The sequence below is a fragment of the Dermacentor andersoni genome, chromosome 7, assembly GCF_023375885.2.
Source record: "Dermacentor andersoni chromosome 7, qqDerAnde1_hic_scaffold, whole genome shotgun sequence".
Lineage (NCBI taxonomy): Eukaryota > Metazoa > Arthropoda > Arachnida > Ixodida > Ixodidae > Dermacentor > Dermacentor andersoni.
Window position 1 is genome coordinate 148,872,382 of NC_092820.1, and position 25,704 is coordinate 148,898,085.

The window sequence follows — 25,704 nt, forward strand, 5'->3', positions numbered from 1 at the left end:
GATACAATTTTGCAGCGCGACACGCACCAACATTCTCAGTTATTTTTTAATAATGCATGATGACGTCTTTTGACGGACTGTAGCTTTGGGAAACACCGGTCAACGACAGAAGCACATATTTCGCTATCTCTGTTCGCGTGAACAAATTATGTTACTCGTCTGCTGCACCTATACGCGGCTGAGCGCGCGCAAGCCACACACATACACGCAGACACACACGCACGCAGTAGGCGAACGCTTGACGTACTAAATAACTACTCTTCAAGAGCGGGACCCCCACTAGAGCTGCAGGATACTTACAATTTAGAGCCATGGCGGAAACGACATCCTTTGCAAAACATAAAAAACAAAAATCGCGCGCTGCGTAAAAAAAAAAAGAAAAACATGACTGAATGAAAAATAAAGTCAAGCCAAGCCAAGCCAAGCTAAGCCAACAGAATCTCGGGCGTGTGTGCTTCGTGTGTGCGCGCGTGCGTTTGTTACGGCGCGCGTACTCGCTTGCCCGTCTCACGCTGTCCCCGCGTGTCCGCACCGGAGTTTGCAGACAAGTTTCGAATCGCTCATGTTTCCCCGTTCCTAGCGCTTGGCTCTGAACTGTGATGCTTGAGCGATTATAGCGTAGCGAAGCGCTTCGTCATGTTACCTAGGCGATCACTGCGATGCTTGCGCGCTTTTCACACCGGAGCGACGGTTCCGGAGACGTTCGTCCGCTCTTCCCGATTGCTGCAGCCCAGTACATTCACTAAGTCTGATGCAAAGCAGGCGCTTTGCAAGAGCCAGAAGGTATGTACGCAGTTCAAAACGTTGAAGAAATATCGGCGTGAGCGTTCGTAGTCGACCAGAGAGTGGAACGCGGTCAAAGCTGAGGACACAACCAAGATGTGTTTTTCGGCGCTGTCGGTGTTGCGTTGCAAACTGAGGTGGTTATAGCAAGTGAAGCATGCTGAATATTGTGTCAACTCGCTTTGCAGTGATCGTTCTCAATTTTTGACCCAGCGGAATACGTGCATTGATCTGCATATACGTACGCACAGTTCCTAAGCGGAACTCATTTTCAGACTGATGCATTTGTTGGGGATTTCATCTGTCCTTCGTGGTATATTTGACGGAGTAATTTTAGCAGCAGCTATTAATATTGACCTTGGTAGACAGACGTGAGCGCGCAATATTAGTTGGTTTTGTTTGTTAAGGCGTGTCGGTTAACACGCAGCTACTGCCCACAGCGCGTATGTATTATTCTGGCAAATGCTGCGGGAAAAAGAGAACTTTTCCTCAAAGCGGTAACTTAAAGTTCACAATATGTCGCATCCAATACATGACGGAGGTCCACTACATGGGAGACTTTAACTCTTTCGTTGCTGTTTTTAACGTATTATTTCAAGACGCAGTAGTCGCAACGTGTACCGCGGAACATAAAATTATAGTCTGATCACTGGTATTTAGCGCGGTTGCAACGCAATTATAATTGCTCAGACCGTTCTTGAGAATTCTTATGTGAAATGTCAAAAAACGCACCCCAAGGAATACAAATGAAAGTAAGGAAAGTAAGTTTAGTATAAGTACTGAGAGTTAAAAAAATATATATATCTGAAATATAGAAAATATGCACCTGGCTCCTATTTCCCAACTTTTCTAAGTCAGATCACGTAAAAAAATATGAAGATTTGTAGGTGTTAATGCTAGCCACAATGATGCCCATACGCTATGTAGGAAAGCAGTAGCTTTGCAAATGTGAGAATCGGTAAGTTCGTTTATTACTGTGTTTTATAGGCTCACGAAGCAAGGCTTGTCAAGTCAGGGAGCATGCAGAAGCCTCCTCATACTTAATTATTGCATTCGATCAACTTTTCTGTGCAAGCAAGGTGGTTCAGTGTACATGTAACCATTAAGAAAAAAAATACAAATCAAGAAAGCATCATCATCAAAAAAGAGAAAAGCAGTCAAAAAAAGCATGACGCCCTAGATAACCTGTTGCTCGACACATGTCTACACGAATAAGGACAAAAACACATAATGGAGCTCTGGGCAATGCAAACTGCAGCATGCAATTAACATGTTGTCAGGCATGATTGGCATGACATGATTTCTCTTTGTGTGGTCCTTTTCGTTCCTACTTTGGCCCATGTTTGCATGCCTATCCTTTAAGTGCCATATGAACCTGCATCAACTTGCTCAACTCAAAGTTGTTCTAAACAGAATGCAACTTATGTGCCAATCACTGTGTCATGACAACTCTGACAAGTGCAATGAGTGTCCAGAATGAAGCGAGAACTTACTGTCAACATTGTTTGGCACTTTCAGCACAATGGTAGCTTCCTTTTTTTGTTGTGCACAGTGCTTCAAGTGGCCTGTTTGCTCAGTAGGTGAAACATGCTTTGAATAAAATACTTGATGGCTGCATTGAATTTCAGCTCATGTTGGATTATGGCCTGATAAGCTCGGCAAGTACCGGGACATTTGTTCTGCTCCCTATGGCCATGAAAGCGCTGGAGCGCCTCACCAATCTGATAGACACTGAGCTGCAGCAAGTCGGCGGCCAGAAGACATACTTCCCCTGCCTCGTGCCGAGTTCTCTGTTCAAGAAGACAGGTACCAAATTTTACTGCATGACTGCTCCAAGTTATTTTTCATCAATATAGACCCTCATACTCATTTATACATTCAAACCTCAATATAATGAACAAAGATACAGATGAATCATCGGATATAGCGAGGCAAACAAAAGTGCCTCTTGCCAATATCAGTGTGTATAAAATATATGCTCATAGCAAGCATTGGATATAATGAAGGTCTTTTTGTGTCAGGTTTGACTTGCTTATAATGAGGCTCAACTGTAGTCCCCATGCTCCTATTTTTTCTTGCATAGTACCAACCATGGTGGCTCTGTGCCTATGGACATCCTGCTACTGAGTATGAGTTTGCAGGTTTGATTCCCGGCCGCTGCACTGGAGTTTCGATGGGAGTGAAAGGCAAAAAATGCCTGCACACTTTGATTTAAGTGGTCACAGTTAGCTTGGAGCCTTCCATTACAGTATCTCTGATAGTCACAGTGTTGCTTTGTAATCCTAGACCCCATTAATAATCTCATCATTCTGTAAATACTTGTATTGGGGCTTCATTTTTGATCAGCCATGTTTGAAGACATCATACCCCGTGCATAATCATAATCCTGTCAAGTTTCCCATATCTGTTAAGTTGGACATGCGCTGCAGCAAGCTGTGAGTGCTACCCAATATGTATCTGGAGCGACCCTCCCCTGATGCACAGGGATAGAAAGATACATCGAAAACACACCAGCTCAAAAGATGTACAGAAAAAGGAAAACATTGGAAGACGCCTTTGTGCACCACTTCCAGCTGATTTGTGGCAGGACATTCATGCCTTTGAAGTAGGGCGTGCGAATATTCGAAATTTGAAGTACCAATCAAATAGTCCTTGCTATTTGATTTGTAGGTGATTCATGATTCCACCTTGTTTTTAAAGCCTTACAATAAATTACATGCTTTGCACAGAGCACCTAAATGTGTCGCCTCATGTTTGTACAAAGTCGTTTCAGAGTCCCTTTAAGCGATTCTATGAAGCATGCAGGTGGGTACGGCATTGTGGCACTGCCTCAAGGATTGGCTCGCATTACATACCACATTAAAACCCTTGTGGGGATAGATATCGTGCATTGGTATCAGGATTGGCCCACCTTTGATTACACTGTATCTGGTATCGACCCAACTTTGAATACGTTGTCTCCAATATTGGCCCAGTTTACACGGGCAGACAGCCGCGCCCGGAAAATTGCAGGCAGAGCTAAAGGAAAACTTCGCTTTAAGAGGAAGCATTAGTACTTGGGAGCTCCTGCCCAAATACGTGGGAACTGAGAAATTGTTTAGCATGGCGTCTACCCCACCAGATTCGATGAGGTTTGTTGCATATGAAAGAAGAAGCTCGAATCTACCTAGATTGTATGGAAGGAGGCCTTTTATCTATGCCATCAAACATATCTTTAACGAAAATTGTTGAAAATTACAAAATAAAAGAGCTCTAGCATCAAGCTTTCAACTCTGTGACTCAGCAATGTAAAACGATATCTCAAATCTGTAAGCTGCATCTATAGAGATGCCTGAAGCAGAGTAGTGTGTAATACACTAATAATTTGTTTGCAGGCTTTTGTAAAACCCTCACAAACATCTTAAAAATTTCACAGAAATTGTAAACTTGTACATACGTCAAATTCACACTCACTTCAGATGCTTTAACAGGCAGAGTTTACAGAACTGCATTACATCCGGTATAACAGAGTATGTGGTTCAATTATTTTTGAACTAACCAACCTTGAGCGTTTCTTGCAAGAACTATTAAGCCCTAAATTGAAATGTTTTATTCTACAGTTGGCAGAATTCAGCTTCCTCTCTTAAAGGGGCCCTGCGACGCTCTTGATAAAGCATCATCATGATGCAGCGATTTTGTGCACTTAATGCGACAGGCATGGTGTCGATGTGCAGCACCATGGTTATTTGTTAAAAATGTAATGTGCGATTTATGTTCATTTAATATAGTGAGTACTGCAAAAAGGCTACTGCATTGCATTTTAGAGCCATTTTAATTATCACCTAATTATCACTTGGGCATGAGCAAGGTGTTGTAACCATATAAGTGACGCATCAGCATGTTAAGCGCATTGGCATCCACCTTGCGGGAGCCTTGCATCAACTTCCACTACGTCGCAGTTCTATGTCGTAGAGAGTGATGTGATATCAAGAGGCATGAAAATTCGAGTCAATTTTGCTTGTATATTTTAAAGTTTCTGTGACTGATAACTTGGGTTCGTGTGCATTATTTTATCATAATTTCTTTTGTTCTTAGTTCTCTAACATGCTAAGAAACGTCTAGAGCAAAAATGGTGGCCTTAAAAAAGTGTTGCAGGGCTCCTTAAATGCTGGAAATTTCATTCAAATTGGTTCAGCAGTTTTTAAGGAGAGTATGTCTGTGTTAAGCATGTATTTGAATAGAAAAAAACTTGAGTTTGCCTTCGAGGTGAAGCTTCCTTCTTAAAAAAAAAAACCACCGTTGTGCGCAAACCTCGCCATTGGAGAGGTGAGCTGCTGCCGACACCGTGGCTAATTCATTCATTGCAATATTGCAACTAAATGTCTGAACAGACTGAACAACGGATACCAAAATGTTTTATCGAATGACGTGGACCAAGAAATGCAGTCTTGTTAGAAAATTTCACTGAGCATGGCATTAGCAGTAAGCAGACTAAATTTTCTTTTAGAAGTTGTTATACTAAGAATGGAGGTCACTGCATGGTTTTGCACCCAGTTCTGCCTTTGTTGTAAAGAGGTTTGGCTGGATTGTTTCTTGTTTGCTTTCTACGCTCCGTGTGTCCTGCAGTGAAGTGGTGCACTTCTAAGCGATGCTGTGCGCACTTACTTACAGGCCGCCTGGATAAATTGGGCCAAGAACTGTTCACGCTGATGGACAGGAAAGACCACGACTACTGCCTTGGACCTGTAGGTGGCTTTGTTGTGTTACTAACAGTTGTACCTCCATATAATGAGCATGGATATAACAAATTATTGGGTATAGTGAAGAAAATGAAGTATTTCTTGCCGGTAGCAGCTTGTAACAAATTTATGCTTATAGCAAATGTCAGATACTATAACGAATGTATTTTTGTGGTAGATGCAGCTTTATCGTAACGCTGTTCGACCGTACCCTGTTTTGCTTCAGTTCTTTCACACTTGCCATAATTGCACACTTACCATAAAAGTCCAAAAGGACAAGACAAATAAGGATGCAAGCACAGCATCCACTCACAGCTAAGTTTATCTCATAAAAGATTGAGAATGTATGGCTTGTGACATCGCTGTGTGCAGGTGCGTAACAAGGTCAGGGTGACAATATAGGACCGGGAATTATCGGATGCAAAGGAAAAGGCAGCAAATTCAGAATCAAAGTCAGATCTACATTGTCATCAAACCCATTGTAGAAACACAAAGGTGCTAGGACAACTAAGCAACAAGGAAAACGGCTGGCAAGATAGCTAATAAATCTTTACCCAGTATCCCTGCCGTTAAGTTTCCATACCAGCATGCATCACATTTGATGCAGTGTTTCTGAGAGTTGTGCTAGAATTGCTACCTTATAACATGAATCACGGGACTGGCTGCAAGAAGCTAGCCTTTCATTACGTGTTGAGGACACTGTGCAAATATGTGTATCTGTGTTTGTGTATATACATCCGTGAGTGTGTACAAAAGTGCGCATAAATGTCTATTTCATCTTCCAGTGTCATCCGTTGACGGAAACATTCATCACTAAATGTATTTTAATTGTCCTTGTGTTATAAGACTGGCAGGGTTATTTAACATACTTCAAGCAGGCTTCCTTGCAAGACTGTTTGTCTTGGCAAAGGGGGAAGTCCATACACTTCTGTCTTGTCAGCCACAGTGCCCATGAAAGGACCGGTATTGCTAATCAAAATAGCATTTGCCTGAGCTCGTTGGTTGCACATAGCACGAATGGTTTCCAGCTGAACACACTGACATGGCCAGAAAGGGATGACAACACACCAACGTGTGTTGTCATCCCTTTTTGTCCATGTCAGTGCGTTCTGCTGGAAACCATTTGTGCTATTGCTAATCAGATTGCACGCATAATGCAAACAGTGTTGAACAATCATCATTTGTTTCTCTGGAAAGTGTGGTGGTGCACGTTTAAATAGTCAGTGGACTTGAACAGTGGAATTAGGTTCGACAACCAACGACTATATCCTCCACACTCGCTGTCATTTGAGCGTGGCTTTTCTTTCTAAGCAAAGGAGCACCTAATGAAGAATTAGATTCTCTATTTGTACTTCCTGGTAGTGTTTCTGATTATTCAGTGTCACTACACCGTGACAATATTTTTCAGCAGTGACTCACCAGAACAGTAGCGTACTCCGAACTCGTAGCAAGTAATCGCATGTGTCACTTTCTTCGACAGGTCGTCAAACCTTGCTTATTCTGTGCTGTTTCGCTCGTGGCTACATGTACATTTCCTTTCTCTGTAGACTCACGAAGAAGCTGTAACACAACTCGTGACGTCTTTGAAGACATTGCCTCAAGCATCGCTGCCACTTATGCTGTATCAGGTAATACACATCAACGTGCCTTTTGGACGCTGCTTGCTTCTAAGCGTGCATTTAACCTGTTTAAAGCAAAACTTTAGTTTGTTTATGTTTTGTCCTAGATAACTCCAAAATTTCGGGATGAGGCACGACCAAGGTTTGGACTACTTAGGTGTAGAGAATTCATCATGAAAGGTTAGTCTCTTTTTTTGCATTTTTAATGAGAAGGCATTATATGTCACCTGAGGCAGAAAAGCCAGCGTTGTCCGCAATGAGTGCTACCAAAAATCATCAGCATCTTGTTAGTTGGAACAAGTTATAATAAGGTGACTTAAGGTGTAATAAAGTGATTTAAGTTGTAGTAAAATGGATTAAGGTTGGTACAAATTAGAGCAAGGTAGAGTTAAGCGGATTAAGGTAGAGTTGTGAAGCACACCTGCTAGTGTATAACATCATGCAATCATGGACATAACCAATTAATTAGATAAGTCGTAATGCTTTCGCATTCAAATCACGTAAAAATACTTAAGTGACTGTCAATTTTTATTGTTTCACTCGCAATGCTTTATGCTAATTTCCTCTTCTGAAATGCAGTTTCATGATTTTTTGTCACCTTTTGCTGTAAGCTTGGTTCTTAAAACTGGGCGGGGTCTAAGCGTGGGCTGTTTGTCTGTACAGAGGACAAACTGTAGTGCCAAGTTATTAACAGAGAGCACTTGGATATAATTAAACAACATAAAATTACCATGACCTTTGTTGAGTACCAGAATATGTACAGTCAAACCTCGTCATAACAAAGCCACATATGACATAGAAGCACCTTTAATATATTTGACATTGGTTATGAGCATATATTCATTACACTCTGATATCACCAAGAAATTATATTGCACCGCCCTCGTATGGCGGCACAAAGTGCCAGATACTGCAAGCATAGCCTCTTATATTGTTTCTGTTACTTATGACAATGAACGAGAGGGGTACTCGCTTTCAGCAAGTTTCTTCATGCGAGTTCCTGAAGCACTTGAACTTTGCAATAACAAAGTTACTCCGAAAAAGTCACTGTGATATAAAATTAATGAATTGCTGGTTAGCCTCCACTGTTCTATGTTTGTCACTGCCCGTCTGCTATGTCTAAAGGTAACATGATTAATAAGTGCGTATGCAGTTCAGAAAAAGTGTGTCCCGAGAACAAATTTGAAATAAAAAAAATATTGTGATATTACGATCGCTCCTTAGAGCCCTCTGGGGTTTTATGAGCGCTAAAGCTCGCAGGCTGGCAGGTATGAAAAAAGATTGCCCGGTACACAAATGCAAAATTTACGATGCAGGAGTCATATTTTGCAACATTTCTTTCCATTTTCCACTCTTGCCTTTTCCTATTGGCTCGTACGAAGCTGTGCGTCTGTTATTGCCACGGTCAACCACTCGGCAAGATTGATGATATGAATAGAATTGGTGGAAAAGAATCTTTACATAATGTGGCCCTGGATACTATCACATTTAACAAGGTATTCAAGGTTATTCAGATTTTCAAACAAATTACAAAAGCAACAGGCTGAGCATTGTCATTTCTTTTTCCGTCTGCCTGTGATGAGATCAGAGATACAACAAACTGTACTGCTCTCTTGCAGACATGTATTCGTTTGACAAAACCACAGAAGAGGCTGCAAGTACGTACAACATGGTGTGTGAAGCATATATGAGGATTCTAAAGCAGCTTGAAGTTCCCTTCGTTAAAGGTAAGTGATTACTACTGGCCATCTTACCTTGCCTAGCTTAAAAGCAATGTCATACTTTTCTTTTGTACTCACGGAAGATTGACTGATCGTTAAGTCCTATTCTGTGACCTGCCAAGGTGACAAAGATGTGAGGGCAGACAGCACAAGTGCCGTGTCGTCTGACATTAAATGACAGCGCCTCTTCACTATGCTGTCCGTGCTGGTGCCAAATTAAATAGCTTGTGGCACTGTACAGACTACATGTCATCAGCTCACTTTGATTCATATTTCAAATCTCAAATATTCACACACCCCATTCATTACTCCTTTAAATAGCTGTAAATGGGAGCAGTTGACTTTCGTAAGAGACAGACAAAGAAGATAACACAGTGTCTGTCCTGTGTTGTCTTTGTAGCGTTGGATCAAGTAGCAGATAACAGGAGTATCTCTGCATTGTCGTCTGCACGTCTGACCCACGCTTTAAATCTTGGATATTCACACATCCCTAGTGGTCACTGATTCAAAAATTGTGCTTTGCAAATGTGTGCATGTGAACTTCTCAAATGAGAAAATATGAGACCGCAGCAGCACCATGTCAAATCATCAAATAGCAGATGACATGATGGCCACGTTGTGTCACGTGCCCATTTGACCTGCACTTGAAATCTGGAAATAAGTATTCACACACCCCTAGTCATTGCTAACTTAAGGTGTGCTTTGCAAGTGTGTGCATTTGAAGCAGTGAGTGCTGCTGTAGCATAGTCACCCAGTACGTCCACATGTCCCTTCACTGCCTTAACGGAGCCCTGAAACAATTTTCTGACATAGTATGGCATCATTATTAAGGTGTGCCATCCCACAAATCTCATCGCAAACATTTTTCAATCCTTGAACTAGTTAGTTATCGTTAGTTATTACGAACTAGTTATCGCAGATAGCCGGCTTCCTTTTTTTGTATCTGCTAGTACACTGTAAGCTACACAGCAAATACAAGAGGGCAAAGCCCCTGCCAAAAATCTTTGTCACTCGGCTTTTGGCCGGGCCTTTTCCCTCTTGTGTACAGCACCTCGTGTCGGCCGCAGTAGACTGCACCACGCAGCATGCCACTGCCATCTTGGAGGCCGTGCGCAGTGCAAAGATGAGATTATTTTTCTTTCTTTTTGAGATCGCAGACATATATGTCTTTCATTTATTTAACTCAAAATGAGCAATTATGTATTACTGAGAATGTTCTCACGATCACAAAATCAGCCAGTAGCGTTGGTCAGCCAGCTGCTTTCGATCAGCTTTCGATGACGACATTGCAGATGCAAGAGCTAGCGTCTGTTCACTGCTTTTGACACGAGATTGTAAACTCCCTGCTGCATGCAATGCAATAATATTTGGCTTCAGTGTTCACAGGAGCCTCGTTAACAGATCAGCACATTTCCTTTACAGTGTTCAAAAGGTGTTCCAGGGCCCCTTTAACAAGGCCACCTTTTTTTTTCCAGCGAGGGCATCCACAGGTGCTATGGGAGGCAGTTACTCCCACGAGTTCCACTTTCTCAGTGACATTGGTGAAGATCACCTACATGTGTGCACGCAGTAAGATGGCAATATTATTTTTTCTGCATGTGCCTTGTTCATGCCCCTCTCCCACACACCTCGCTTTAGTTAGCCACCCCACCATTTAGTTAGAAGGGCCCTGAAACACTTTTTGAACATAGTAAGAAATCATTGCCGATTTGTTGTAACGGCTCCTGTGAACAAGTGAACCAAGTATTACTGCACTGTATGTAGCAAGAAATTTACACTCTCCTGTCAGACACAGCGAAAAATATCTTGCTCTCGCTTCTGCAATGTCATCGTGCATCATCATCGAAAGTAGCAGAACCCACAACGGCTATTGGCTGATTTCGCGATCACGAGAGCATTCTCAGTAATACATGATTGCTAATTTTGAGTTAAATAAATTTAAAATATATATGTCTGCTGCCTCAAAAGACAGAAAAATTATTTCCTCTTCGCACTGTGCATAGCTGCATCTGCTGCACATTGCCTTCGAACTGGCAGCTGCGTGCTGTATAGCACAGTCTATCACAGCCGCCACGGTTTCACAACGAACCTTTTCGCTGCGGCCAAGCTCAACTTCTGGCGGGGTTTTGCCCCTTGGCTTCTCCGCTGTGTAGCTTCCAGTGCACCAGCGAAGACAAAAAGCAAGAGAAAGTCAGGTATTGGCACGGTAACTCCACTTATAGCTGAAGGATTCGAAACGTTTTTCTGGCATGAGGTTCGTGAGACACCGTCCTTTAATAGTGAGTCCATCCTATAACTAGCTAGAAAAGTATTTCAGGGTCCCTTTAATACGCCCCGCCCCCTTTAGTTTACCCCCCTCATAGGCTGCAGTTTTATGCCGCTCAGCACTAATTAATTAGTGGGTTCATTTCCTCACATTTAAAATAGTGGCAGAATGAAAGAACACAAATGGGGGCACCCGAATATCCTTCAGAAAAGGCCAAGTTAAGTTAATCTGGGGTATTTCACCGCGGTGCCCATATTAGCCCGCCGCACAGGTTTGGAATATAAGACCCCATACCCGTTGTGGTAGTACAGCAGACATGGCGCGGCGCTACTGAGGTCGAGGTCGGGGGAGGGTTCGATCCCAGTCGTGGCGGCCACATTCCGATGGTGGCAGAGCGCAAAAACGCTCGTGCACTTTGATTTAACCACACATTAAAGAACGCCCAGGTGGTCAAAATCAAGCCGGAGCCCCCCACTACGCCGTGCCTCATAGTGATCCCGTAGTTCTGGCATATAATACCCCAGAATTCAGTTTAAATTTCAGTAAATTTCTCTTCGAATATATCCCCAGCCCCTTTTCTTTTTCTATATGGTAATTTATGTCTTGGCACACCACCTTGAACAATGTGCCGTGATTCGAGTTTATCGCATGAGGTATAGTCATTGACAACCTAAGAATGCAATGGCAGACACACTGTTCAACTAAAAAGAAATTCTTTGATGTCACAAGCCAAGGCAATATTTTTTTCAGTACCAATGGGTAGATACAGGGCAGTTTTGTGGGCGGAGCTTGTTCTGAACTATATGGTTGTCGCTGAGTATAGATGTGCAAACAAAGCAGTCGGTGGCAAAAAGCAGACTTGAGGATTTTTGTGACTACATAAATTACCACTTGTCTAAATACTTTTCTGTTCTTTCTGTCTTTTTGTCAGATGTCAGACAGGCCTTAGCGTCGATGAAGCGAGCTCAGGTATGGAAGAATCCTTTGTTTCTTTTTCTTTTTCATGGTCAGAGCTGAGTCCTCCCTCCAGCTTTCAGCTGCATGTTAAGGCCGCTTGTCAACGCTCTCAGTTGTCTTATTTCTTAGCACTTGGACATGAAAAATCATAAGCCTGTGTTCTTATCTGCATATATTATGTTAGAAGTGTTGTCCATATGCCAGATTATAAGGTTCTATGCGAAATGTACTCTCACAGCTCTTTTTATGCTTTGCTACCACTTATAGTATGGCGCGGTTTTTTTACACATATGAGTGTTAAAAAGCTAGCAAACTGGGTGATTTTTAAAGCCAACCTATAAAAATTTATTTTATAAGACGAAAGAGCCTGTGATGCGAGTATCTGGGACATTGACTTGGTTCTGTTGCATGCCAGGTTAAAGACATATGCAACTTTATTACAGGTTGCCAAAATGAGACATGTGAAAACTGTGGCGGGCACCTTCAAGAAGCAAGAGGCATTGAGGTGAGCTTCAAGAATAACTTGCATCGTCAGTGCACCATCGTCGTCAAATCTTTGGCCTCTCAGAGCTTCCTTGAGTTGCCGTAAGTGATCAAAGTCACAGGGCGATAAGTCTCACAGAGAAAGTGTTCCAGTGGTGTCCGGCCCATTTTGTTTCATTTGGCGCATGACTGCGGTGTGGAGTTTTGCATCGTCATGGATAAGAATCACTTTACGTATTGGTTGGTCATGTCTTCTGCAGTGATAAGCAAGAGTAACCTCACTGAAAAGATCATACTAATATGCAGCATTGATGGTGCAATGCACATACAAGAAATACATATGCAAAATGCCATTCTTGTCCCAACATACAGTTGCAAGCAGTTTGCCAGTTGGCAGCTGAGTCTTGGCTTTAATAGAGGCTGCGTCGCCTTTTTTCTCCGTTGCACACCAGCTTGTTTCGGCTCTGGCGTGTAGTGGCATACCCAAGTTTCATGGCAGGTAACGACACAATTTAAAAATACATCCCATTCTTGTGAAAAACAGCGCTAAGAGCCACTCACACATGTGCAAACGTGCCAACTTCTGTTCTGTAGTCAAAAGACATGGGGCCCATTGGGCAGACTTTTACCGAGTCCAAGGTCCATTGCGATCATGGTTTGAGCATTTCCATAACTTATGCCTATCCTAGAGCAAATTGCGGAAACATTTAAGCGTCAGTTGTCCTCCAGAAGATCATGAACGACTTGAATGTTCATCTCTATAACACTCATCTGTGGGCGATGGTCATGGTTCTCATTTTCAACTGCATCACAGCCTTCCATGATTTCCGAGTATCAGGCAAACACACGCAACCTTGACAGTGTCTGATCCCCAAACTCTGCTGTCAACCTGTGTAAAATATTGATCAGTTTTACACCCTCACAAGCAATAAACTTTTTGATACAGTACTACATTGCTCAATCAATGGGTGCACCTCTTTCTGAGACATTGAATGATGAACCACTGAAGGAACGTAACGAGACCAGCTGGATGCTCACGTGACTTCCTGACTCACCCACCTAACATGCCCTCAAGCGGCAGTGTGGGCCAACTGATATACTGCGCTCTACAACAAAAGTCTCGTTATATTTGACCCACCCTCGTATCGCCTCGCATTAACTTTTCGTCGCATCTTTTGAACATCGTGCCAGATATCTGAGAATACGCTTGACATTGCAAAACAGGCACAGCTCTCTGTCATTCTATACTTTGCTGCACACCAACAGTGTATGCAACGAGCTACAAATTAAAAACCCAAATAAGAAGCGAGAAGCAAAATGATCTAAAACAACCTACTACAGTCGGCTTCTGTTAATTTCAACCCTGATGGAACCAACGAAACTGATCGAATTATCTGGCGGGTCAAATTAAACAAGATGCAGAAGAAAAAAAACATCAAAACACACTGCTGATTCATTTGGCAGTATTTTCCCAATTCTAACTCTCCCCCAAATCAAATGTCCAAAGCAGAAGGCTAATGTAGAAATGACATTAAAGCAACAAAACAAAGTAGTAACCTCAGACATGCCTGATTATTTAGCAAGAAAAATGAGCAATGGTGTAATATGTGTTGCACAATAGCGGTGGGCTTCCTAAATTCAACTTCACTGCAATAAAATTTTGTTGTGCAGTAAAGTGTCAACACCGTGAAAGCGGTTTTGGTATAGTGTCCCATTGGTACTGCACAGGCAATTTTCGGCCCAATTGTTTAAAAAATAGGCACGCGTTAGAATCAAGTAAATACTGTAATTAGACGTTGTGAGCTACAGTTCTCGCTTGAAAATCTTTCTAGGGCATGCGGAAAATAGGTGTTTTCGATGTGAGATGACGTGTGTTCAACGCATTCATTGTCCCCTAAGCTCTGCCGAGACAGACGCTGCCACGAAAGAGGTTGCTATTGGGATCACAAAATGGGCCAGATGCATGCATGCTGACTGGTCAAGTTCAAGTTATCCAGTGAAGGCCAATTTTAGGATCGAATCAATGGAACTTTGGGCCCATAGATATACATGAGCCCCGGCAGTAGCCATCAGCCGAAGTCGAATTAACTGAAAAATCGAATTAACTGGGGTCAAATTAATGGAAGTCTACAGTATTAACAGCCATATAACAGTTCAGTAATGTGGAAAATTGGGCGAATTGTTGACTAATCAGTGCGAATGCAACAATTGTCTCGTTTCCTTGTGTTGTCTACACCTTGTCCTGTTCAGTGTGCTGCTTCACCCACATGGTGTGATGATTAGCCATATAACACAATTTGTTCCTTCAAAGGATTCTTTTTTCGTTTGCAATACTGAATGTAAATGAACAGTTTCGCATAATTGCTGGCAAAAGCACTAAGTGATTTGTTAATGCGAATACAGCCACAGCAAAAAGTATCTCTAGCCTCCACAGTGTTGCACGCGATGTATGAAGTGCAGAATAATGGACAAATCAAAACACAAGGATGGCTATTATAGCAAACTGCTGGATGGATTACAATTTTTACCATTTCATGAAACTTCCTTTGCCTTGCAAGTTTCTGCAGAACTGACTTGCCTTATTCCGAGTCTATGCGCTTCAGGGTTGATAAATCCAGCTTGCCCAGTGATCTGCTAGCCTCCTGGTTAGCTCAGATAGTGAACTTTGCATACCCTTGCTGATAGAAATAAGCAGCACTGAAATAACAAGCATGCCAAAGCCTGCCAACCTTTTTCCTTTTTTTTTTTCTTTTCTTTCAGGTGGCTCATGCCTTCTCTTTGGGAACAACGTATTCCAAGCCACTTAATGCTACCACCCATCATGTTGATGGCAAGCACAGGTGAGAAACCACACATCTGTAGACCCATAATTTCTTTTGAAACCAGGAGCATAAATACGATAAGCAACTGAGCTCCTGCTTCCATTGCGTACTACTCTCTTCACTGATCTAAGTTTTTTTTTTTTTGCTTACTTTATGTCCAGTGGACTCCCATCAAGATGAACCAATCTCTAGTGGCGCTATCATCTTTCTTGTCCTTTAGCTCTACTTGAACATGCTTCTGTGTCATGCTCACGCTCCTCATGTCACGAGCTCTCACGAATGAAATCAGTGACTTCTATTGGCTAGTCTGATCGGTTGCCTTTAATATCACTGTTTAATGGCACTTTCAAGGATATGGCTTTGATGCCCCAAGGCACCACATTTGGCTCACCACGCTATAGGGACCAGGATGAGGTCCTATAGCTAAATGGCGTGTCGTGGATGGCTATGCAACGAATCAGACTGGAAAGCAGAAGCCTCTGATTTTATTAACGAGAGTCCGTGGCTGAAGGAGCCCGAGCATGGCAAACAAGCGCATAGAAGCAGAGTTGAAGGACGAGAAATACGATGGCGCTACTATAGAGCGTTTCCAAACAGGTTTTTCTAGCACTGTGATTGAAGTTAAGAGGAAGGTTTAGCTCGGGAGCTCCTGTGTAAATACACGGGAAAGGAGAAATCATTTTTCTCAGCAACCACTGCATCAAATTTGATAAGGTTTGTTGCATTTAAAAGACAGTTAAAATCTAGTGACTACAGGTAGCGAATATTTTATTTAGGCCGTCAATATCTTTGTAACAATTGTCGAAAATCGAAAATTTTCATGAAAACGAAACTATGAAGTTTACAACTCTAAGTCAGCAATCAAAAACGCCATCACGATTCTGTAAATTGTATCTAATAGTACATCTAAAGTGTACAAAATTGATGCATTATATGTGGCTCTCAAATAGATCACTAATATGTGAGTAGGACTTTTGCAAAACCCTTGCAAACAATGTAACAAATTTATGTAAGATGTAAATTGATAAATAAAATTTGTCCACTTTGGATGCGCTAATGGATACAGTCTACAGAACTGCGATATATGTTCTTAGCACAGAGCAATGAATTTGTGAACTTCGTGCTTCCATTGTTTTTCAAACTTACCAACTTTTGAAAGCTCCTTTTAAAATATTGGGGTCCTATATGAAAATTCTGCTTTTAACAGTCACTAAAATTTAATATTCTCTGTCATATGCAACAAATTTTCTTAAAATTTGCCTAGTGGCTATCTCAAAAAAATGTTTCTGCGTTTTGCATGTATTTGAATAGGCGGCATCGGAGTTGGGCTCGAGCTAAAGCTTCCTCTTGCTGAACAGTGCGCTCGTGCTTGGTCGCTTTCCATAAATACAATGGAAAAGAGAAAAAAAAAAAAAGCTTTGAAAGCTTTCAGATCCTGCGTACTGTGGGAATCTGTGTAAGCGAAGCTTTGGTGTGCCAGCACATCGTGGTAAGTAGACGCAGCGGATTTCGGTGCCAGCGCACCGCGCAACCATTCTCAGCCACGGCAGCAAGAGACACGTCGTCGTTCTGCCGCTAACCACAGGAAGCCTTGCTATGAACATGGGTGTGCCCAACCACGGCCAGATTATCCACACTGAAACTGGTGAATTGGGGTTCGGGAAGTGTGGTTGCAAACAAATAAGAGCGCGGCCGCATTATTCTTAATTTTTCATGCTCAAAGCTTCATTTTGAACTATCGTAGCGTGCGACCTCACTCTTAATGTTTGCCCATTACATTTCTGTATCTGCAACGTAATGGAAACTGGCGCAAGTTACTCTTGGCTTTCGCACATGATATTCAATATGACGCACACGCCAGTCATCTCAAAGAACCACTTGGCGTTAGCACAAGAGAAGTGTGTGTGCAATTGTGGCCTAATGGTTAGAGCATTGTGCTTGGAGACTGAGTTTCGATTCCACCATTGGGCACGTAATTCTTTTAATTCTGTTTGTGAGCTATTCTGTGAAACAGCAGCAGCTACGGTCAGCTACGGTGGGGAACGTTCGCTAAGAACGCTTCACCTTCAATATCTTGTGAGGAGAGAGTGGTGGCATAAGGAGACCGATAGCTCCAAGTGAGGGTAGGCAAGGCACAGTTCTTAGAGGCTGCACGTGGTTGGATATAGTTGCCACAGAGAGCACCAGGTAGGACATGCGCGGAAGGACAGCATGTGGACAGCTTGGAGAAGAGTCGCGAAGTGCAGTAATAAAGTGAATGTTTGTGACAAGTGTGTCGGCCTATCGTCATTCGTGACAATCTGCATAACTCGAACCGCCCATTCAGTTAATGGCCAACTACAACAAAAATCTGGACCACGTAAAAAGGTTATTCTAACATAGTGTAAATATAAAGAAGTCTCAAATACAAACGGCAGAACAAAAAAAGCTAGCACGAGCAGTAGTTTTCGTTACAAAAACTTTTTAAAAAAATGCTGCCATTACTGCTCGCCAAAGGTGACACGCGCCTAGAACGCGCGGGCTCCCTAGCATGACCCTGGAGATTAGGCGGTGCTCTCGAGTGTCCATTTATAATATTTACTTTTATAAATCAACACGTGTAAAGAAACCAATAACCATATCAGAAATGAATTTGTTCATAGTAATCTTGTTACACTTCGTGAGCTTAACAAAGCCAGCACCGTACACATCGCTATCTCATACTGACGAAGTATAGCACGATAAACAAGGGACACTGAGGAAACATGGCGCGAGTCCAGAATAGCAAGTGGGTGGTTTCTTGTCAGAAACATGAATATATAGCATAGCACGGACACAGGTAAAATGTTTAAATATTCGCACCAAGTAGTCAACTTCTAACTTATGCAGCATCGCAGATGATTACTTCAACCCTTGTTTACTCTGCTATTCTTCATCATTATGGGATATTAACTGGCCTAGCATTCAGTACGCTTAAGTCACTATCTCATGACAGCACCTGAACAAAGCAAACACTCTACAAAGATGAATAACATATGCTTTTTCAGCACTAGGGAAAAGATTACGACATTCATGTCAGAAAGTTATTTTTTTTTAACCCTTCCATTTTCAGGCCTTTTGAAATGAACTGTTTTGGCGTCGGTGTCACGCGGCTCCTGGCAGCATGCCTCGAAATGCTTGCTTCGGAGGACCGACTGCGGTGGCCTCTTTCCATAGCACCGTTCAGAGTCGCCGTCATCACACCCAAGGTTTGCTATAGTGCCGGACCTTTCTAACAGCAGTTTTAACGTTGAGTCTTATTGCAGTTTTTTTTTTTTCCCTAATGTCCTTGTTTGTTTGTTTCTTTTTTTCCTTTATTATTTCGCAACGGTCAGCGAGGTAGCCATGAAGTTGTAAGCTTGCCCTTGGCAGAACACCTAGCAGGGCAGCTCGGCTCCCTCGACCAACTTCGAGGGGCAGTCCTCATGGATGACAGGGATGACTGGACAATTGGGAAGAGACTCAAAGACCTCGACACCCTGGGAACACCTTACATAATTGTTGTGGGCAAGAAGGTATGTGAAACACTCAGCAATTAAAAAAAAAATACATTGCAGGTGGCTTTCATTTTACTATTGCCTTCAGCAAAAAAAAAAAAAAAGGAATTGTCAGTTTCAGTCAAAGGCAATTCATTGAAAGTGATACCAAGGTTTAACAAGGATAGAGACGTATTAGTTAGCTCTAAAAACACACAGGACCAGAACAGCAAGCACGGAGAACAATGTTCTTTTCCTGCGTCTATGTAACGTTAATTAAATGTGCCTGAATCTTTGAAGACGCACCAAGCAGCCCAGCTTTCTTATTTAATTGCGCTGATGCTATCTCCTTGCTTCAAGTCTGCACAATTTTTATGATAAATTGCAAACGAGAGTGCAACGACATATGGGGCACGTCATCCTAGTTAGGCCTTCTTCTACAGGATGTCAAATGAAGCCGGTTCTGTGGAAATCTGCTGGGTGCAGTATGCTGCCTGTTTATTTCAAACTGTTGTTGGCTGTTGGCGAGTTGTTGGCTGTGCACGACAAAAGCTAGGCAAAGATGTGTGGTGAAATGTCAAAAAGTGTTATGTAATGAAGAGGAAGCTTTAGCTTGGGAGCTCTTGCCTAAATACATGGCAACGAAGGAACCGTTTCTTCTTATTTAACTTTTTTTTTGCAAAAAATAGGATGAGGTTTGCTGCATTTCTTTTTTTACAAAAATCTGAATATTGCAAACTTTAAAAAAAAAATCGGAAGTATAACGTTTTCAACTTTGTCAGTAATCTATAAAAGACAATTCTGTAAAGGGCGCCTAACAAGATACACTTAAAGTGGACAAAATTGATGTATTATAGACTCCTCTGAAAAATGCCACTATTTTTTGGATACGACTGTTGCAGAACTCTTGTAAGCATTCTAACGATTTCATGTAATGATTTCGTGCAGATGAGTGCTGAGTGTTTGTTTCACCTGCAGTGTCTTGAATACTACGAATGTTAAAGAGGGAGGGCAGTGATACTATTTCAATATAGTACACTTACATGTGCACCCTGATTAGCATAACACAATTTCAAGACGCACCAACAAATCATTAACCACAGGATGCTGCTGGATGTTTCCTCTTGTACTTATAGAGGGTGTGACTGGTAAATCAGACTCTCTTATAACAAACGTGATAATCTCGTGATAAGTGTTCATTATATCTGCTCATCTTCAAAAAATATATATAAAATTCATTGATGATGTAGCTGAACATTGCACTTGAACCTCTCTAATTCAAGAATTGGCTAATAGCTGCCTGTTTTCACACTGTCCAAGGTGTCCAGGTGGCGTGCATACGTCTGCAGTAGTCCCCTGGCAAAAATGAGTTCTTTGAATGCCACATGGTACAGTACAAACTGCTTCACAGAGGCGTTTGCAATTTTGCTCTTTGCCATTAAGCTTCGCTGGTGCCATTATTTTGTGTTCGTGCTTTACTAACAAACTCAGTCGCAGTGTTCCTTTGGCACGTTTTAGGCATACTTGCAAGCTGCAGCAAGTTATTCTAAAGTTCACATCACAGGTCACAGTAGTGAAGAGCCAAAGATTGGAAAAGAAAGAAAAAGGAAACCAGCCACTCAAAGCAAAGATGGTTACTAAATTAAAGTTTGAATTGCTTCTCTTGCATTTTCTTTATTTATTTCTTTTTCTTTCTTTTTGCAGACCAAGGAACCGGTGCCCCTATTTGAGCTTCACGATACATCAAAAGGCACAACGACTGAACTCACGCATTCAGAACTGCTGCACTTTTTTCAATTTGGACCACTTGCAGTAAAAAGAATATACTGAGTAATTCACGACCATGTTTGTTTTTTTGTGCACATTTGCACTCTTATGCGGTTTTGTGTTCTACATGCAATTCAGTTTCCCCCATTTGTTGCGTTACGTCTGACACTCCTCATAGTTCGCCTTGCCACCTTCCAGGGATTAGGCATGGCAGCACTCTTGCCACTTGCAGCAAGTTTAAAAACTCAGAACTTCACCAGCGTCCTTCTTGGGCTGGTTCATTATGCTGAAGGAAAAACGCAGTGCATTCATTATGTAAACTAGGATGGAAGGGACAGATGTGGTCTGGCTCTTTTCCTTCTGTCTGCCACCTTTGTTTATCCTTGGATGTACCTTCAGCAGCAAGGGTTACTTTTCAATATCATGTGATCAATCCCATAAAGCCCAAATATCATAACCCATCAAAGAAAATTTAAGCAACTTGTTCACATTGTTTAGGACATGGAGAGTACACTCGGGAAAAAGATGAAGAGAAAAAAAAAAGAAATGAAGAGTAAGAATTAGTATGATAAAAATAGTGATGGTTTGTTGAACTATCAAGAACAGGGGGGACTCTCTCCAACATATCAATAACGCCATATGGGTTTTGCATTAAGTTTACAGTGCTTAAACCAGAATGTTCAGCTACGAAACCCAGTGTGTCCCATAAGATAGTTGGGATTCGTGGGGTTAAATCGGCGGTCAACAGCGTGAGCTGCTTTAATATTGTTCCATGTCTGTTCTGCATTATGTTTATTCCACTGCCTATGTTTCAAGATAACTCATGCCATGCACCAGGCATGCACACGGCGGCTTTCTCTACACATTGCTTGCTACGTTGCAACAGCACACAGTGCACGCATGTCTGTACTGCACATTAGCCACTAATTAACGCTTGCACTAACTTACAACGACATCACTAAATATTACTACTTGGGGCGTAGGCAATTCCCACTGCCACACGTAAAACTGAACAGGGCTCAGGCAGTCACGCTACATTTACTGCAAACCGGGATGTACCCCACTCCGTATTTTATAAATAAAATTCACCCCGAAAGAGAAATTAGGAAAGAATGTAACGTGTGCAATGGCATCATTGACATCAGACACATGCTGGCGGGATGCTGGATGATATCAAGCACTTCGTATCAAGATCAACTACGGGCTGTCCAGAGGGTCCACGATGACGCCATAAGGCTCAGCCTGGCGGTGCCGACGTGGACGTGGCCCGCCTCATTCTGAAAAGACGGGGCTTCAGGACTCTAATAAAGATTCATGAATGAATGAATTGTTAGATGCAGTTTTATGCCCCGCAAGTGCACAAGAGGCTCTACAAGATGCCCCACAGTGAAAGACTCTGGATTAATTTCAACCAACTGTGGGCCAGAGGAGGCTGTAACTTGGGGCCACCTGTGAAATCCCTTTTCAATGACATGCAAAACACAGGGACGGTCTTATTAAACAACCAGCGAACCAATATTAAGGAACTTGAAGCATAATTTTGATTAGGGCCTCATAGGTTTTGCAAAAAGTGCCAGGGGTCAGTAAATTAACACAAGTTCATACTTGTAACCCTACACCAAAAACCGGAGTTCTGGAACTGGCATCTGTTTGGGCATCTGAAGTGGATGAATGTGGTGTATGAGTTAAGTTTGTGTGAAATCGTCACAATGTTTCCGAGGGTTCTGCGAAATTTCCAAGTTACCGGTAACGTCCGTTTTAACTGTTCTAAAGGGGCCTCGTGCGCCGTAGTGTGAACTGAGCTGTACTAATGGGGCATCTCGAAGCTATAGCTTGTACTCTGGGGAAAGTGAAGCATTTTCTAGGGGATTACACTGGCACCGCGTTATTTTGCGTTAACGCTTAGAAGAAAAAATAAAATAACAGTGATAGAAACACTGACGAGGTTCTGCCGCAGATCTAATTCTGCTGGAAAAAGACTCGAAGCTAGACTTGAGCAGCACAGCAGCAGGCGCGGTGAAAAAGTGAAAAAAGAAGAGGAAAAGATTAGGCAACGTTTTTATTATTATTGTTACACGTCGTAGTGGGGGACTCCGGAATATAGACTACTTGATGTTCTTTAACGCGCACCTATCGCACGATAGACTAGCGTTTTTGCATTCCGCCGCCATCGGAATGCGGCCGCCGCGGTCGGGATCGAACCCGCGACCTCCAACTCGGAACAGGACCGTGGCCACAGTGCTATACACCCCGGCTCTATAGACAAGCGCTGTAAAGAAAGGCGAGTCTCGCGCTGCTGCTATCACACGGCTGCTATGCTTTTACATAGATCAGAACTGATAAGCATGAGCTTGCTATTTGATCTTAGCGCGCGGTTGACTTGGTCGAAAAGCATCTGGCCGTATACAGTTAACGTTTCTGCCGGTAAAATGCCGCCGTTACGTGCAATCGTGGATTATTGCGTTATCTGCACAAGGCTGCTACCATGGGTAGTAACATCGTTTAATCTAATAGACATTTTACTGCTTAGAACAAGATATACAGCTTAACTCAGTGAATCCAGCTGCCTTTCACTGCTAATTCTTCTTTTTTTTTTTTTTTACCTATGTCGAGGTGCTTTTCCATACGGTCTTCTACGCATTTCTTATATAATTCCGCCACCTGCACATGCCATCGCTACTTGCGAAAGCTTTCCTGGATGAAGAAATAAATCGTTGCGAACTGTAATCGGACGCGAACAGCTAAATGTCGTTTACAATGGCCATAAAGCTAAACACAATCAGAAGATATCCCATAGCTCCATTCCTACTAGCGATTATCGTCGGCCGCATCTTGTGAAGATGCTCACCGTCGTACAAAATCCGCGTAACAGTTTCATTAACCTGACATCGTTATCACCAATGTCACCATATCATCAATATGATTAACCTGATTCTCCGACCTGACCACTATCAGTCAGCGCAGTCAAACTTTGCGGTAAACAGTTGTTTCACTTACTTTTTTTTAACAGAAGGCCTTTTTTTTTTATGGATTGAAGCTCACAAATTACTGGAACACCGATAAATTTCGTCGCAAACATTGGGACCGCGTATCTCGAAACTGGTGTCAGCCTCAGAATTCGTTCCAATGACCCTCCGTGGCCTTGGCGTTGCTAAGGGCGAGGTCGCGGGATCGAATCCCGGCCGCGGCGGCCGCATTTCGATGGAGGGCGAAATGCAAGAACGCCCGTGCACCGTGGATTGGACGCACTTCAAGGAAACCAAGATGATGCAAATTAATCCGGAGTCCTCCACTACGGCACGCATAATAATCAGATCGTCGGTTTTGGCACGTGAAACCCCAGAACGTCTAAAATCCGTTCCAAGTAGATGAGTTTCGAAGTCATCGGCCGTAAGTCAACGGACATGAATTACAGTACGTGCCCAAAAGGAACAAGTATGAAAGTTAATTCGTGAAACTTCGTTAATTAGTCAAATATTCATATTATTTTTTTTTCTTTTGCAGATAATGTCCGGCACCAGGAGTAACATCTAGTTCAAGCACAATTGTACTACATAGGCCAAGGGTGATACAAAAATAAATTTATGCAGAAGCCATCAACAATGATTGTCAATGTGAGCGAATAGCACCAGACGAACGAACGAGTAAACGAGCGACTGTCCCCACCTCCTTGCCACCCCTCCAAGCAACCCGCTTGCCTAAAAGCACGCACCCTTTCCTTCGCCTTCCCGCGATGTACGAGCGAAAACGCTACCCCCTCCCCCGTTACCTCCCTCCCGCACAAGCACTCACGCACAACGACCTCTCCCCTCCGCCCCTCTTCCCAACTCAGTTGCCCAAGAGCACGCGCCCTTTCCCCCGTCGCGTTTCCCCACCTTCCCTCGCCCAAGTCTGACCACCGTCCACCGACGTACCACCGACCTGTCACGAAAATGGCCGGAAGAGCCAAAGAAAATTATTCGCTTAAAAAATATGAAAGAAAAAATGACCTTGTACATCATGAAGCACGTATGGTAGCAAGTTCATTAGAGGATGTCCACTATAGCAAGTTTAAACCCTCAGCCCGGCAATTTTAATCCCTGAACGCAACGCCTTCGCGTTACGTTGCGTCACGTCAAAACGCGTAGCTTGGGACCACGCCCTTACGCCTGCCCTTAGTCAAGAGTACAAGTCTATCCACAAACACAGCGAACAGGCCAGTATACTTTCCAAACGTCGCGCAGAATCTCAATGTCTCGAAGTCATAAATTTGCTCGGTTACAGATTTTCCCGCCAAAAAGCTCGGTTAGTCTTATTGCGATTTGTGGCCTCTACACGCGCGTATAACCTCTCGAACTGTCTCGATGCCTGCTGCAGCTCTAAGACGGTTATAGTCGCCGGTCATCGGTAAATTTCTGGCGTGAGACAGCCACCAGTCGCTTAGCAATCCGGCCCAAGTGCCTGCTAGCCTAACATCAACCACGTCGAAATTCGCAACAAACTTATTCACGAGAACGAGGTCACTTTCGAGATTTCGCCACCTAAATGTCTCCCAATGAACCCGACGAAGAATTTCGAGCGACGCAGGCAGCACATTGTCGCGCGAAAGTAAAAGCATAGAGAAAGATAAAAGCGCGTCTCGATATCTTCACCCCACAATGGCCAACGGTCATCCAAAACACTGCTGCCATGTCAACGTCTGAATCATGAAACAGCTCAAAATATTCAGACATATTTGTGAAAACGGGTCAAGCGCACGTAATTTCACTAACCGGCAAAAAAAAAAAATGCGCGGTACAGAGGCGACGCACCATGCACAAGGCACAGTTCCCGCCAATTTTTGGATCCGTTGGCGAACATCGATTTCACGAATCGCCGATGCAAGAACATCCGGCAATCGGCAAGTCAACTATAACATCGGGGCAGTTGGACCACGTCGGTTAATACATAATGAACACACGGCACAGCAGAAAACGACACACAACCGACATAACGCGCTTATCCGAACCCACGGCCGCCACACTGAAACATAATTGCGTGAGCCGACCCCTCAACGCTTCCGTTACAGACAAGACCTGACGCTGAGATGGTCCAG

At 42.9% G+C, this 25,704-nt stretch overlaps 1 protein-coding gene across 2 annotated transcripts; it reads left to right on the top strand.

Moving 5' to 3' along the window:
• ProRS-m (prolyl-tRNA synthetase 2-like protein, mitochondrial) lies at positions 1-24,241 on the top strand. 2 transcript variants are annotated; one of them, XM_055072236.2, is made up of 14 exons: positions 1-783; positions 2,412-2,589; positions 5,434-5,507; positions 7,049-7,129; positions 7,228-7,300; positions 8,740-8,847; positions 10,317-10,410; positions 12,039-12,076; positions 12,508-12,569; positions 15,308-15,387; positions 18,461-18,596; positions 18,723-18,902; positions 20,568-20,693; positions 24,135-24,241. In XM_055072236.2, exons 1-13 carry the CDS (start codon positions 637-639, stop codon positions 20,691-20,693), a joined length of 1,377 nt encoding a protein of 458 aa, XP_054928211.1. In that variant the 5' UTR covers positions 1-636; the 3' UTR covers positions 24,135-24,241. The 2 variants fall into 2 exon arrangements, with proteins under 2 accessions (XP_054928211.1, XP_050036768.1); XM_050180811.3 differs by lacking the exon at positions 24,135-24,241 and having other exon boundaries at positions 20,568-20,697.
• The last annotated feature ends 1,463 nt before the right edge of the window (positions 24,242-25,704 follow it).

Excerpts from the sequence above, each read along its gene's own strand:
- ProRS-m (XM_055072236.2), top strand. The coding sequence starts at position 637 with ATGTTACCTAGGCGATCACTGCGATGCTTGCGCGCTTTTCACACCGGA. Across the intron at positions 15,388-18,460 it reads CATGTTGATGGCAAGCACAG|GCCTTTTGAAATGAACTGTT; the intron begins GTGAGAAACCAC and ends TTCCATTTTCAG. Across the intron at positions 18,597-18,722 it reads TCGCCGTCATCACACCCAAG|CGAGGTAGCCATGAAGTTGT; the intron begins GTTTGCTATAGT and ends CGCAACGGTCAG.